This window comes from Taudactylus pleione, unplaced genomic scaffold (assembly GCF_031769625.1).
Source record: "Taudactylus pleione unplaced genomic scaffold, aTauple2 ptg000256l, whole genome shotgun sequence".
Lineage (NCBI taxonomy): Eukaryota > Metazoa > Chordata > Amphibia > Anura > Myobatrachidae > Taudactylus > Taudactylus pleione.
This window is the reverse complement of record NW_028284658.1, coordinates 14,199,868-14,216,987: the sequence shown is the minus strand read 5'-3', so window position 1 is coordinate 14,216,987 and position 17,120 is coordinate 14,199,868. Positions and strand designations below refer to the sequence as shown.

At 42.0% G+C, this 17,120-nt stretch overlaps 1 protein-coding gene across 2 annotated transcripts in view; it reads right to left on the bottom strand.

The window, feature by feature from the left end:
* The window catches only part of CHD6 (chromodomain helicase DNA binding protein 6), a 194,667-nt gene that overhangs the window by 135,698 nt on the left and 41,849 nt on the right, over nt 1–17,120 (bottom strand). For both annotated transcript variants that reach the window (XM_088480666.1, XM_088480667.1), the window contains exons 3-5: nt 11,645–12,129; nt 3,354–3,495; nt 1,626–1,775 (exon numbers count right to left, since the gene is read on the bottom strand). In XM_088480666.1, coding sequence (XP_088336792.1) covers nt 1,626–1,775; nt 3,354–3,495; nt 11,645–12,129 — 777 coding nt within the window. The remainder of the gene's footprint in view (nt 1–1,625; nt 1,776–3,353; nt 3,496–11,644; nt 12,130–17,120) is intronic.

Here is a 17,120-nt window from a genome sequence, read left to right as displayed (position 1 = left end):
TCGGGTGTCTTGTTTTCTGAAAAGTTGTGTGGTGTGACTAGGACGCACTTGCACACTGTGCTGATTAATTTGGTGTGCAACACTTGGAATGAAAAAAGCTGCAACTGCTACATTGTAGCACTTCATATACAGATTCAGAGACTCAGTCGCACAAAAGATATACTAGTGTTGCATATCAAATTCATTAGCAGTGTCTGCTGATGCGTCCGAGTCGCATCACATTGCGACTAAGGGGGGGAATTCAATTGCCCACGATAATTTTTTGTGCGGTAAAAACAGGACTTTACTGCAATTTTTGTTTTTAAGCAATTCAATTACTCTTTTTTACCACACGAACAATTTCGTTTTCGGCCGAATGTGTTCTTGGATCCATGCGTTTTCACGATCGCAGCCAAGAAAGAACAGCACTTATCGGGTTTTTTTTTTACCGGCCTCCAGGCAGGTGAAAATAAGATCCCAGATGGTGTCTGCTTCCTGTCAGCGGCCCAGCACACGCTGGTGCTTAATTGCACCATTAGCGAAAACAGACCCAAAAGAGGAGTGGAAACTTAAAAAAAAAAAACATACAAGTAGCAGCAAAATATTCCAGTGGGGTTGTTAAGGATGACTGTAGTGTGTTCCATTTTGTGTACACGCCATATACTATACTATAGAATGAATGGGGAGGGATCCCGATTTTTCTTAAAAATACCAGATTATTGTTTATCTTTTGTATGTCATGATGTTGGTTTGCGATAGTAATGACTAAGAAAGCTTGTCTGGGAAGTGCACGTTATCCTATCCTTCCAAGTTTATGATGTGAAACCTCTATTTAATGTCCTCTGAAAAGAGAGCATTTCTGAAGTGAAACTTACAAGGATTTGATCTGGGTAGAGGCTGTTAGTGTTTTTATTTTGTACTGTTTTCATATTGATGTAACTATGTTGTAGTTCTTTGATCAGCAGGATTAACTGCTTTTCAGAGATTCTGATAATTTTCACGATGGTTTTCTGCCATGGAAGCAAATAAAATAACAGAAAACTGAATACTAAAAACTTTAAATATAACCTACCAATTAAAGAATATTTATGCAAACATACTGGGTATAAAACCATCACCTGGCATATTTACTAGATACCAATCAAGGTTCAGCAAGAGTCCCCTTACTCTTGCCAGGAGTGCTGACGATTTCTGGAATGTGATGTGCATTTTGGCAAATTTCCTCCAGTACAGACAGAGTTTTGGAATCCCCAGCCTCAGTACATAGTAACAATAAGATTCTATCACCTAGGGAGGGGGGGATATGATTGTCTGTTTTGGAAGAGTCCTACCTTTCGTTCCAGCCCAAATGTAATTGTTCCTAACCTGTGCGTGTTCAAGAATTTAAACTGAAAGCTCCATTGGAACAAGGACTGACGTTCTGTAAAGCACTGGTAATATGTTGGTTCTATTTAAATAAAGGAGGATTATAATAACAAAATAAAAAAATTATTATTAGTAGTAATAAGTACAATTCATCATGTTTAGATTTCTCTTTAACAACATTGTGTATGGAAAATTTTATTGTTTCAGTTGACATATAATGTATGTGTCTGCCCAATCTGCTCGCCCAGCTGTGGTTATGGAAACGGATCTGAAAGCCTTACCTCAGCTTGCCAGGCCAGTGTGGATGCAGACAGTGCAGATGCTCTCCCAGCTCCCAACACAGCAATAGTTTCTCCATCATCATCCACAACTTTGAAATCAAGATCTTCATTATACTTTCTACGCTTCACCTGTCGCCCAGATCTCCGTTTCTGTTTAGGGTTAAGTATATGAAATATTTGTGAAATGTTAAAAACTAGACTGCACAGCAATATGACGTATTTTAAATATTAAATTGTACAGATGTGTCCTCAAACATCTAGTCTCAATACACCATGTGGGGATACCAGATCTAGCCTCAATACACCATGTGGGGAGAGATGCCTGGCGTAAGTGAGTCGCCAGGTCCTGTGTGACTGCTTGTGCAATGTGACTAAGACGCACCAGGGGACTGCACTCATTAATTTGATATGCGACACTTGCCTATCTGTGCGCGGATGAATCTGTATATGAAGCAAAACTGCATTTTTTTGCAAAACAAACAAAAAAAAAGCAGTGGCTGCTGCATCATAGCCCTCCATATGTAGATTCAGACTCAGTTGCACACGGATATATTTTGAGATAAAAAGATGCAAGGAGAGTTGCACAAGACCTGGTGCACCGAGAGGGGCTGTTTGGCGCAACTATAGCAATAGTGTACGAGGACACATCTGTACCTCACCGATTTTTTTTTAAATAGATAAATTACAAAAAAGAAACAAAAAAAGCATACTGTATGTTGTACTTGCAAACATTTCTTTCTGGTAGAGATGAGCAGTTCGGTTCTAGTTTGGTTTTTCTCACCAGGTTTGGATTCAAGCACGTGGTTGGATGTCATCATCCTGTGTGAAAACATCATTGCAAAGTCGGGGGTCTTGCAATGGTAACATTTTGGCCCAAAAAGATGACGCTCAACCATGTGCTTGAATTCAAACCTTGCAGGAAAACCTTAACTGGAACCAAACCGCTCATCTCTACTGTCTGGATTTATTGAAAAAGTTTTGTCTATTATAAATGCGTTTGTTCATGCAGTTCTTTAGAAGGCATATAGTCGGCATACCGGCAGTTGGGATTCCGGCGGTCAGAATCCCGACGCCGAAATCCCAAAAGCAGTCGGAATCCCAGCTCCAGAATCCCGACCGCCAACATCCCAACGGTATTAGGGTTAGGCACTAGGGGGGAGGGTTAGAGTTAGGCTGCGGGAGGCAGAGTTAGGGGGAGGGTTAGGATACTTACGAAATTCTGTCGGGATTCTGTCTGTCAGGATGTCGCGGTCGGTATTCTGGCCGCCGACATCCCAACTGACAATGGCACTTTTTTAAATTTTATTTTTATGCAGTTTATTTTTATGGAGAATATCAGCAGTTTACATTTACTACTCAGCAACTTCATGTTTATACAAGTAAAACAAGTATCTAGGATAAACACATAATAAACAGAAAGTGTCACATCACAAATACACAGTTGATCATATCCTTGTATCGCAAATGAAGTAAACTAAAGTAATAAATACGGCATGAAGGTGGAAAGACAGGAAGAAATGGTAGAAAGGGGCTCAGGAAGGGAAGAGACTCTAAATAGTAGAGAAGGGTTTAAGTCAGCTCTCAGCAGGGATCCAACAAAGTTTAAGAGGTCACTGCTCTTGTTGAACGTTTTATTTTCTTCTGAACAACATGGCTAATCACATAACAGGGTTTTTTATGTAATGACATATAGGCAGGTAACACTAAACAGAAAATGCAAGCATGTACCTGACTATCAAGAGACTCGGTTGACTCCTCTGTGCTCTGAGAGTTCAGCATGGACATCTCACTCTCCAAGCTCTCTACACATAATTCAGCTTTCCTCTTTCCTTTCTTCTTTTTCTCTATTGGAGTTGGTCCCTGTTCTTTGCTGTGGAAACATGAGGTCTGGCCTTGTAATTGCACCTAGTCAAATAGATTTTTATCCCCAACAACCCCAAAGTTCCACATAAATGTATCATTTACCACTGAATAAAATTATTGTCAATCCCTATGCATAATTTGCTTCTATGTGACTATTGCAAGACAATGAAACAAAGGGTCTGAATAGTTTGGATTTCTGGCAGGCACTACATGCCATTATAAAAATTCTATAATTTGGTAGCATCTCCCAGACTATTCAAAAGCCAAAGACCAAGGTGAGGTGGCCTTTCAATAAATCTGGGTTTTTTCACCATCACAACATTAGTTATAATGTATTATCATCCTGCAATTCTATGGAGGATTCAAAGAACGTGTTAAGCTGGGTACACACCTATACAATCGTCGGCCCGTTCGTTCGATATAAAAAGAGTGTGTACGCACGTTCGATCCACTTTTGTCGGATGAAAACTGGTCGAATCGGAGGATCGCATATTCTGTGCAGTTTAATTTTCATCTGATTCGACAGGGCCTGGTCGTACCGGAAGTGCTGTGTGTATGCACCTTCCACCTTTCTTGCGACCGTTCTTACAATTGTACACCAAACCTGGTGCTGCCTCTCTGGGCGTGCATAATTACACTCAGGAAGTTAAGGAAGCATTCTGTGTGCCACGCTCCTCTTCATGTACATATTTGCCATTTTTTACCTTTACCCCAACACCTATACAGTAATAGCTCTGAAAATGTTCACGTAGTTTTGGTCTCATAATCACACCCCCTCCCTGCATATTATGTTAAAAACCACTGTGAGCGCAGCCTGAAATTGGGAAAAAGTGTACGCTGGTACAATCATTTCCTTGCGATATTTCGGCAGTGCGGGATTGAAGGTCGCACATTGGATTGTATATGTGTGTAAGCGCGTATCGGGACTGTGATCGGAACTTCCGAACGGGATCATTGTCGATCGAACCGTTGCATCGAATGCGTGATTGTATAGGTGTGCACCTAGCTTTAATTGTTTATAATTTTTGGCATTCTGCCGACGCCCCTTGTTAAATGCATATATTTTATAAATATTAGGATTATTTTCATTTATTAGTCTCAGGAGACCCGAAAAGAAATCCCTGATAAGCGGGGCTACTTGAACACGGGCCGGCAATCAATTAGCACCCGTTCAGTTAACGGGGCTATTTGAATCCTGCTCTAAATATATTGCATTCACTTTGTAGCTTCCTTATATAATTTTCAACCAAGTTTATACATTGCACTTCAGAGTCAAGTATTATCCAATAGCAAGAAAAACTTCCAATGGCATGTGCAAGTCAATAATTTAAACTCATCTGAAGGTGGACAACCACCTAATCTTTTCCTCAGCTGGTTCTCAGTAAACCTCAGTGCACTGGTGACACAAACATTTTGAAAACTTCCCATCTTACGGTCTAATACTTCTGTAAGCCACCAAGCATGTGGACAAGAACAATTTTTAGTATCTACGCTAATTAGTTCCCTTCTTAAAGCACCAAAAGAACAAACAGCCTTTAGTCCATCATAGACATCAAGCCTCAACATTTATCCATTACCGCCCATGTAAAGCTTCTTGGCACAATGGCCTCCGCTCTAGAGTTTCTATGAATCTTGTCATATATTGGCATAATACTGTATTTACTGTATGAAAATTCATGTGTGCAATTTAGTATTGTAATTTTTTTTTTAACCTACATTATAGCAACTAAGAGGACATTGGGGTCATTTGTACAATAGGGCAAGGTAAAGTCTTAGGGGTGTATTTACTAAAGTGCAAGGTTTTTAGAAGTGGAGTTGTTGGGCAGTGTTCTCCCCAGGCTGTTTTCTGCGGGCGCATCGCCTGGCAGAAACAACCTGCCGCCCGGCACTTTTCCCCGCCGACCCCCGCTGTGGAACGCTGGCCTCTGAAGTGACCGGAGGCTAAAGAAGCCTCCGATCGCTTCAGAGGCCAGCGTTCCCAGTGATGCACTGCGCGGGTGACGTCATGACGTCACCCGCAACGTGAGGAGCCTACCCGCGCGCCTGTTGGATCTAGTTAGGTCCAGTCAGCGCGAACTGTCAGCAAGTAAAGGTAAGTGCTGGGTTGGGGCCAGGCCCAGTCTGGGGGCACTATTTAAGTCTGGGGGCACTGCATAAGGGACACTATTAAACCTGGAGGCACTGCATAAGGGGCCAGCCTGGGGGCACTGCATAAGGGACACTATTTAAGCCTGGGGGCACTGCATAAGGGGCCAGCCTGGGGGCAGTGCATAAGGGGCAAGCCTGGGGGCACTGCATAAGGTGCACTATTTAAGCCTGGGGTCACTAAATAAGGGACCAGTCTGGGGGCACTGCATAAGGGGCACTATTTAAGCCTGGGGTCACTAAATAAGGGACCAGTCTGGGGGCACTACATAGGGGTACTACTGCAGCCAGGGAGCAATGCATAAGGGCAAAGTTAAACTACAGGGGGCAATGCATAAAGGAGAAAACTACAGGGGAAACTGTATAAAGGGCACTTTTGACTCGAGAGCCAGTGGGGGAGCAGCCTGAGACATGTCGGGCTGGATAGGTAAGGGAGATACCCCTTTTCCCGGTGCGCGCATAATTACGAAGGCCCCCACCCGGCTACTTTTGGATGCCACCTGGCTGGAAAAAAATTCTGGGGAGAACACTGTTGCCCATAGCAACCAGATTCTAGTTATCTTCTAGAAGGTGCTAGATAAACGTTAGTAGAATCTGATCTCCACTTCTAAAACCCCACACTTTAGTAAATATACCCCTTAATATGCACAGTAAACGTACATCAGAGTAATTTAAATGACTGATGCTTTAATTAACCATAATTATTATCAAATATGTATTCTTTATGGCCAGGTAACCAAGATTGAGGACAGGGTTGATAATCACAAGAAGAACACTAATATTCCATTACCAATGGTGGGGCAATTTGAAGACCTTTACAGTCAATGACTTAATGCTAGACACAGTTCTAGGAATTGAAAAAGGAGAGTACTCCATCTAATCCAGACATAAACCACATGTAATGATCCATGTATAAAAACAGTGCTGGTGCATGCAGATATTATATAAACCTGTTTCTTTCCCTGTTCCATTTTTGAGAGGTCATGGGGAGCAGATAGAAGCAGCGTTCATTGATCTCTGTAGATATGCTGATGCGGTGCACACATGGCTGTCTGAACACAAATGGTGATAAAGTAGGAATGAAGGGAAAGAAGAACATACTCCACATTGCTATGATGGTCATTTGTTGTACTGCACTAACTTCTATCCACATATAATTTCTATCTGAGCTAGTTTGTCAGGTTATTGAGAATATAGATTTGAGACTGTGGAATGTTACAGGACTGAGTGCAAGCATGTGAGAACAAAATATTAATCTCAACCCTCTCGCCTGTGATGCCCATGCTTATGCCTCCACTGCACACCAGTCACAAATATCAGGAGCTTCCATGATGTATGAACACAAACCTGGTGAGCATTACACTCACCATTAATGCAAAGTGTTGCTTGCCTTACCAGCGGTTCTCAAACTGTGGGTTGCGACCCCAGAGTGGGTCGCGCCCATCTCAGCATGGCAACTCACCCAAAGCAAGTTAAAATGCCTGGACCAGTCCCACTCCCTGGCGCCGCTGCAATGTTAATTCTCAGAGGTACACCTGCATCAGCAGTCCCCCGCCGGGTCCTCCTCCCTGCACTGTGATTGACACCCATGAGACGTCCCGACGTTCGTGCGCCATGACGTCATCCGGGTGTCAGTCACAGTGAAGGAGACGCACCGCAGCCTGTATAATTGTAGGACGGAGTCACTGCCCTGCCCTAGCAACAGCTTTATATATAGTGTTAAAAAGAAAGAACCATTTTTAATGGTAAGTAAAGTAAAATGTAGAACTAGGGTCATAAATTAAAGTAGGATGATGTTTATACATGTTATGCCACACAACCTCCCTTGTCCATCATCTTCCCTATATTTGGTTTATGCCCATCAGCTTTGTTATATATTTGTATGCCATAAAATCTTTAAGAAAGATGATGGTCATAAAACAAATATAGGAAAGATGATGGGCAAGGGGGGTAATGTGCATAAATTTTATGCCTCATCATCATTCCCCCCCCCCCATGCCCATCATCTTTCTATATTATTATGCCATCATCTTTCTTAAATATTCTTATGAGTATCATCTTTCTTATATATATTTATGCCCACCATATTCCTTTTTATAGCATACAAATATATATGGGCATAAATATATATAACCAAGATGATGGACATTAAAAAATTATATACATAAATATTTAATTTGAAAAATCAACAGGGGCGGGATGCATCCCGCCACCTTTCACATGCATGCTGGTGTTGATTATGCCGGTATGCATGAAGGTGACCGTAAAGCACAGCTCTCTTGGTAAAAGCTGTCCTTTGCAAATGAGGGACTTCCGGGTCTATGACCCAGAAGTCCCTCTGGTGTCATTCTGAGCATGCGCAGAGCGACATGCGCTGCTGAGGGTGCTAGGAGGGATCTGATTGGCGTTAGCACTTAGGCGTTATCTGAAGATGGCGTTATCCACCACTTGGTGCACACAGTATGAGAAATGCGGTCAAAACCCTGAAAACAGCATTTTCGGGGGTTTGAACACATTTCTCTCATTGCTGCATCCCGCCCCAGATCTTAAAAAAAAAAAAAAAAATATGTGTTACCTATAAATATATAGGGGCATTGTTCTGCGGTAACTTCCTGGGGTCCTGTAAAAAAAATGTTTTGTCAAACGGGGTCCCAGTGCAAAATAGTTTGAGAACCCCTGCCTTAGACAAACATGAAATACCTCCAACCCTCTGTTCCTTTATAACAAAAATAGACACTTAACATACTAAGCTACTGTAATAACCATTTTGTGGTGAGAGGAGCACTTTAGTAATATACCCACACTGGCACCTTCTGCACCCATGTATATCAACCAAATAAACCAAACATATTAATTTCCTGCTGGGTGCAGTAATAAAGGGCCAATGAACACTAAAGGGTATATTTACTAATGGTTGAGCTTATTTCCCCTTCATGGTAAGGACCTGGAAGTGACGTAGGTGAGGGCGGAAGTGCAGTTCCATGCCCATAAACAAAGAAATTTGTCCCCTTGCGGGCTCGCTTTGCTTGTCACGCTTCTGGCATGGTGTTATATTCCCCCTCTATAACCACGTGGAATGACGTTGGACAGTAACTGATGACGTCAGGGTACACTCTGTGAAGGGCATCTAGATACTAGCATTTACTAAAGTGCTGGTTTTTAGAAGTGGAGGTGTTGCCCATACCAAACAATTAGATTCTGGCTGTTATTTTCTATAAGGAGTTAGATAAATGTTAAGTAGAATCTGATCGGTTGCTATGAGCAACATCTCCACTTCTAAAAAAACTGCAATTTTGTAAATATACCCTTTGGATTCTATGGTGGGAGGGGGGCGGGGGGGGGGGAGATGGCTGCCTTGGAGGTGTAATTACAGAGGCTTAAGAAGGGAGCTTATTTTGGCCCCATTCTACCAGGTTATATTATTGGGAGGTATGTAAATGTACATCCAAACATGATTAGAGCAATATTCTTGTTTATCATACTCCTGCTAGGTGAGGAGATAATCCTGCCAAGGTCTCTACTGGTAACAGGAACAAACATAAAGGGGAATTAATTTCTCCTACATCGGCGCAATATTGATGCAAGGAAAACTTGATTTTGACAACACTAACTATTGGGAATCGAGGCTATGACTGGTGGGTGGCCCATCATGAAAAATTAAATTCCCCCAATAGAAAAGAAGATGAGTAATGAATGAAAGGATGTAGCACCTGAGGTAATAAGTCAGTGAGTAAAAACTAATTAATTAGAGGACACGTGTAAAAAAAAAAAAGTTATAGTTATATTTAAAATGATAATACTACAAGAAAATGAAACCTGCTCTTTAATGCTACTTAAGAGAAGATCCTGATGGGGAGAAAAAAATGTCACAACCAATCTAACAAAATTGCATTTATTTGAACATATTGTCACCCACTCTATAACTGCAAGTAATGAAGAGAAATGCATTATTAGGTTGTATAATGTTGGTGTTACACAGCCCTTGTCACTGCACATTTAAAGTCTGTGTAATCGCTCTAAACATTTACCACTGATTTCTAAAAATAAGATAGGAAAGATATCACACAAGCACTATTCAAAATGCTGACAGGAGCATTTTGGACAAGAGTCTAAGGTGAAACACATTATGGGCCGTATTCAATTAGCGGACGTTTTAAGCGAAAGTTTCGCCGGTGACATTATTTTGCCAGTGGAAACTTATCTCCGTATTGTGGCGACTTTTCGCCGGTGCGGAAACGCAATGCGATGTACCTGGCGGAAAAGTTTTGCCTATGAATAGCTGTCGAAAAAAGTGCAGAATTGCGGTGTTGGGGTGCAAAGGTGGACTGATCCCCAAAGGTAAACTGCATAAAAAAAAATCCTAAAAAAATTAAAAACACCCCAAAAATTTACTCTGAAAAAGGTGGGCGAAAAAGTACAAAGTTGGTGCACAATCTTAAAAACTAGCGAAATAGACTTTGGGGGGGCGGTCTGCAAGTATGGGGGAGTTTTTTTTTTATTGCAGGTGCTTGCTGAAGGTGTGTTTTTCATGGTTTCTTTAAAACCTCACTTTTGCGAATTTTAACCATGCTGGCACCCATTTTCATGTACCCCAAATTTGCAGGGACTAGTTATATTCACCAAAAAAATCTGCTAAATGCTATTCTTCACCACTTGTGCAAAGACGCTAAATTAGCAGCTATTGAGATCATTTAAGAACCCCAAATACCCCCTGAATAGGCCTGCTGAAGGTATCTATAGTGATCCCCAATGTCAGTGCATCTTTTGGGGGGTGTCAGGCTGATTTCCCCAAATCTGACAGCACTTTTCGCCTGTTTGCGATTTGCCGGGTGCCGTTTTTGCAGATTTCTAACTGAATACAGGGATACGCGCGATACTTTTTCGGGTGTAAAACCAGCTATGTCAGCGAAAAGTCCGGCATGCGAAAAGTATGAGACTTTTCGCATCTAATTGAATATGGCCCCTTATGTGAGCAAACCCTATCACACAGATCGTTTTATGCACTCATTATCACAAACTGATAATAGTTTTTCATATGCCACAGAAAACGCCATATAAATTATGCATAAACTGCTTCAGAAGCAGTTAATGTGACATCAAATAAATACGGAAATACTTTTTTTTTTTTTTTCCCTAGAAATTCATATTTTCTGCAAGACACCTACAGCTGCTGTATTCCAGGGACCTACAGGTAAGAACTAACACTCTCCTCCATACCCCAGCTGTTCTGTGTTGAGTCATAAATGAACAATCTGCCTGCTAACCTGCAGTCCAGATCCAAAGTAATTGATAAAGAGAACCAATACATAGTTACCAGCAAAGAAGTGATGCCGCAGCTACACACAATGCCCACAAGTAAACAGTTCTAGGTCCTGGGGAAACACTAGTATTGCACAGTTGGCACTGACAGTAGGTGTCTGTGGCCGAGCATCAGCAATAGGAGTGGCTGGTAAAAACGAAATGCCGGCTTTACCAACCACTGATTCCCGACAGGTTTGCAAATTAAACAGATTTAACATTTCTACTATAGTTATAGTTAAGCATTAGTTTCTAATAATTTTTTACATTTTGAGTTTCATTTTACGAAATTATTTTAAAAGCTCTGATCATGCGTCATTTTACAATTTAACTTCTGTACAGACATAACAATAGTTACAAAAATTTATATTTAACATAAATGGATGTCGATCAATATTACATGCAATAATATTGAATACTTATTATATATCAAGTACAAGAATTATTTGATAGCATCAAAAACTAAAACATCAGTTTAAAGTAAAAAAAAAAAAAGAAGCTCATATTCTATGATATATAACTACTATAACAGATTGTCTCGGAAACCTAAAATAACTAGGCTTACATTCACAGAACACTGAGGCTAATCAACAGTAATACAGACTACACTGGAATTCGTAAACGTGGGACTCTCCCACCCACTGTGGGATTACAAATACTAGCATGTCATGCCCTCACCTAACATATGTTCCGAAACTTGCACTAGAGCTCACCTTATTTTCTTAGATTTGGTTTTAGCAACCGTGTCTGAATTAGCCTTCTTCTCTTTCGGAGGTTTTGGCTCCCTCGGTTTCCTGGGCTTCTTCGGCTCCTTGGGGTTCTTGGGTTGCTTGGGTTCCTTGGCCTCTTTGGGCTCCTTCACCTTCTTCATTTCTTTTATTTTCTTGGGCTCCTTCTTTTTCTTTGGTTTAGTCTCCTTTTCCTCCCCCTGCTCCTTTTTTTTCCTTTTTTTCTTTACACCTGTCCCGCCCCCTCCACTGTCCTCCATCCCGTTAAGATTGGTCACCGAGCCCAGTTCACAAGATTCCTGCCCAGGGAACAGATCATTCTCGGACAAGAGCCGAGAAGGGGTGTCCAAGAGTGTTACAGGGTGGAAATCTTCAAGACTAGATTCAGAAAACGGGGCAAGTACTTGGTGTTCACAGGATATTGAGGCAGTGGACATTGACGAGTAGGTAAGTGCTTTACGGTTGGGGAGCTTAGAGTAAAGAGAAAATGAACACATTAAAGAATTCATAAAATACAGAATAGCTTTAAATACAGACAACACAGTACATCGATATAAATGGAAGCTGCATATTGCACGAATGGCATTCTTTAATATTCAAGGTACAGTATTTTATGGTTACCTTAAAGACAGATTATTTAGGCAGCAGAAAGTGAAAACATTTTTGGCATATTCTCCAGAGAACATTTGTATATTTACAAATTCAGAACTTGGTCATATGAAGCCACAAGCAATTCAATAATGAGACATATGAAGTTTATGCAAATGCCTGTTTTTTCTAGTAAGGATATATATCAGAATCAGCTTGGAACTTTGGCCCTGATTCAGAGCCGGACGCTCTGACAGAGTTCTCGCTCTAAATCAGGGCCATCCTTCTGGATTTTTACAGCGGCCTTCTGGCCGCTTGTATAGCTGTGGGTGACCACCCACAGCTATAGCGAGCGGCCAGGAAAATGGTCGCGATGGTCTTGACGAGACCCTTGTGGTAGGGTCTCGTTGCCGCAAGCCCTGGAGTGCTTTTGGCACTCCAAAAGCACTCCACTTGTGATGTCAGTGGGGCCGGCCCCAGACGATAGGCGTTCCCATGGGAACGCCTCCGTCTGGGTAGCCGCGCCCCCGGCCCGCCCACCACTCACCATCGACAGCACGCCCCCTTTGGTACGAGACCCATAGTGACGGCTTGCCCGTTGCTATCCGGGTCTCGCGCATGTGCACGACAGAGCCTGGTCCGTCGTGCGCATGCGCACTGGGCAAACATCGACCCGCTTGCGAGCGCTCAGTGCTCGCGAGCGGGTCTGAAACAGGCCCTCTGTTTCAGATCCAATAGAGGCAATATAGGCATAGTACAATATGCATATTTTGGATGATTTTGACATTTAAAAATGTTGTTTCTTTGCATATTTAATAAATATATTTAGGATTAAAAGTTGCCATTTTCATTTTACAGACCAGGGTTTTCACAGAGAATGCATGTATCCTTGCCTTGAGGCAATTTTGACATCAATCACCGGTCGGAAAGCAGCCGAGTATGATTTACTGGTGTATGACTGTAGATGGATCTGTAGACAAATATGCTAAGTATTGGTACAGTAAACTTTTGCAAGACTCTATGATTGCTTTTGTGTCAAACTCAATGTTGGATCTACCTGAAGAAATAGCATGAAGTAAAAGAGCAATGCTCGCAACCGTAAAATTTTAATTTTGCGCCTTTGATTTCCTGTGATGTAGAACAAAGCTTTTCTGCTTACAAACTCATTTTAGGCAACAAGTTTTACCACCTGAAAACTTTTGGTGTTACTTTCAAGTAACCAATATTGTTGGTTAAATCTCTGTTTTGTTGCAATAGCTGCTAGTTTCTACTGTTCCCAAAATCATTTTTGACACGCACAATTTTGTTTCTAAAATGTAATAAATTGATTACACGTTACAATCAATTAGCGAAACCAAACCTTAAAAGGAAAAAAAAAAGGAAAATATTGAGAATTTTTTCTGCATATTTTTACAGTTTTGGCTGTATATTGGGGTTAGGTATCAAATGCCGACGGCCGGGAAGCTGTCTGACTAAATACCGACACCACAAGCCCAAACGCTGAAGATCCCAACTGGGTCTAGTAAGTACCCTAGCCCTCCCTTAGTGCTGCCTAACCCTAACCTTTTCCCCGGAGGTACCTAACCCTAGCCTCCCCCCAGGGGCTCCTAATCCCCGCTCCCCGCAACCTAACCCTCCCAGGGTGGTGCCTTACCCTAACCTCCTCCCGATGGTGCCTCACCCTAACCCCCCCTCCCCTAAACCTAACCCTCCCATGGTGGTGCTTAACCCCAAGTCCCCCCAGGAGGTGCCTAAACCTAAGCCTCCCCCCCCCGTGGCTAAGCGCTAACAGTGCCCGGCTTACATTTGTTTGGGAAGCTGTCTGTCTAGATTCCGGTGTCGAGATCTAGATAGGCATCGGGATTAAGTCAGGCGTCTTCCAGGCCGTATATATATTGCATGATTATTTTGAGCAATATTCTTTGAATAACTTCCTATGTCTGCTTATAATAACCGCGACTGACAAACCAACATGGATATCTGTAGACCTGTAATTGTGTCACTCAGTACACATGAGAATTATACAGGACCTCACAAAGTTTGGAGATCTTTTGTTGTCATTTACATTTGTATGGAGATTTTCTGAGACTGCTTTTTGCGATGTATAACCTCTCACTCATGTTACCACATTAACATATAACTAGAATTGAAGAAAAACACAATTTAAAGGAAAGACTAATTCAGACTAGGGACCCGAGTCATACAATTTGGTAATGATTTTGTAGAAAAACAACCTCAAATATAAATTAAGGATTTATTGAGGTGTAAAACAGGACAAAAAAAAAAAAAAAAGCAAATTTTTCAATAAATTTTATTACTAGCAAAGTGTGCAAGTAAGAGTTCGGTATACATATAGAGCAGAATTCGTTTGCAGTCACCTGCTGCCAAGCAAAAATGCCCCCCACCAGTCCTAATGACCAGTGGGAACTCCTGGGATAAGGAAGTCCCATTGGCGTGTGCACCTTAATAATGAAAAGATAATAATGAGGAGGGACTTTAATTCCCTCTATCTCCCCAACCGCACCACCTAAAAAAATGGGGTCTTCCTCGTTTTAAAGAGAAGAGTCCTCACGGATGTGATTATTTATAATTATTAGTGTGATCACCAGGCAAATCCCTCTTCACAGGAAAAACCATGGAGTCCAGTTATGGCCATCATAAAATCAGGGACACCCATTTTATAAAGAGGGGGGTCCCCTCTTTCAAATGGTGAGTCCCTTTAGTACTTACTGTCTGGTGATCACCTAAGATCTCCGGACAATATTACCCTGCGTATATGGGGGAGGGCAATATGTGCCCTCTCACTCCCATAATGACACTGGCAACTTCATGGCATACATATTTGAAAAAGGGAAGTCCATTCTTTCAAATTATTTGCCTCAGTAGTAGCTAATGCCTGGCTATCACCTTGGGCTCTCTTAGCAGCTATTGTCTTGTGATCACACAACAATATATGCCAGGGTAACGGAAAAAAAAGTTTTCCATAGATGGTGGAAGGGCACATTGTGCCCCATCTCCCCCATACTGACCCACTCACACATGGGGGGCTCCATGTCTTCAAACAATATGCTCCATTAGTAGTTATTGCCTGAGTATATTGGTATTTTCTAAAATACAAAGCAACGCATACGCGATGTGGTACATCCTTCCTCTCATCGAGTACATACCGCGGTTGATTACCGCGGTTGATTACCGCGGTATGCATTTAGAATCGCAAAGGACAGCTCTCCCTATAAGAAATGTACTTTGCAATGCCCCCGGATAGAGGGACTTCCGGGTTTAAATACCCAGAAGTCCCTCTGGCATCCTTCTGCGCATGGGAGGGATCTGATTGGATCCCTCTCAGGGGAGGCATCCCGATATGAAGCCCATAGGAGTTACCCACTGGGACGAAGCACCGAAATGCATGGCATTTCAGTGCTTAGTAAATCCGAGAAATGCGATAAAACCCACATTTTTCACTTTAGCACATTTATTTGGGTGGGGTGCCACATAGAAAAACAGGGAGATGATTAAAATTTGTAAGGACCCCGGAGCACCTAAGCCAATAAAATTACCAATATGATATGCTGGTGAGGTTATTAAAAAATATAATGTGTAAATACTGCCAGCACCACAAATGTGTTATTCACATTATGTCACACAGAAGCCATTGTTTACATATGCCAAAGTGCCCCACACAATGGATATGTAGCTATACGTGGGGGCTCCACACTGTGTGTAGGCCCCGGGCAACCGCCGCCTTCCCTACTAATCCCACACTGTAAATAAAAATCAGTAATATTTATGTTGGAATATGACAAGCGTTAACATTGAAAAAATGGACTCAGCAAGAGTAAGAAAACCCTCTGCAGAGAAGGGGCTAAGACCTGTAGATGTTACTTATATACATTTGCAAATGTGTGTGCGAGTCCTTTTAAAACTTACAAGATCCTTCTACTCATTGGATGGCTGTAACTTTAATCAATGGAGTTCCAATTTTGTGTTGTGTTACATATACAATTAAATTACAGACACAGACTATGTTAAAAAAAAACATAATAACTAGTACTCAAAATACGTCAGCAGCGCAAAAACGCGTACAAGCAGCTGATAAAATGGACGCCAGTTTCACCAAATGAATAAAAATTGTTGACACATTTCTGAAACCTAAGTTAAAGTCACAGAAATTCAGTTGTAAGGAGCCAATACAATTCATGTCAATACGAAGCAACATCCATGTTCTTAATGAACCCAATATATTCAATTTTATATTTGCATTTACTATACAGCGGAGAGCAAGACAACATTCCCCAATATACCTAATTCTTCCCCAATGATATGTTATACTTAAAAAATATGAGATATGGTAAGAACTTACCCTTGTTATCTCTATTTCTACGAAGTCCATAGGGTTCCACAGGATACCTTGGGGTATAGGTGTGACGTCAGTCGCAGGGCACCAAAGAGTTAAGCTTTCAGCCTCCCAGGATGCACTAGGTCCCCCTCCTATACCCCGCCCCCGAGCCAAGGCACCTCAGTTAGTTACCAAGCCATAGGCCGGAGGAGGAGAAGGAAGAGAGAGAACAAAGATCTGGACACATACAAGAATCACATTCTCACCAGAGGGAGACGGAAAACTGGTGACCAGAGCAAAGCCCATCTGCAGCACAGGTGCGACAGGGCGGGAGTCCTGTGGAACCCTATGGACTTCGTAGAAATAGAGATAACAAGGGTAAGTTCTTACCATATCTCATATTTTCTACTTCAGGGTCCATAGGGTATCCACAGGATACCTTGGGGATGTCCCAAAGCAGTATCCTTTAAGGGTGGGGACGCTCCTGTGCAGAAAGGAGAATCCGCCGCCCGAAGGAAGCATCCTGAGAGGCAAAGG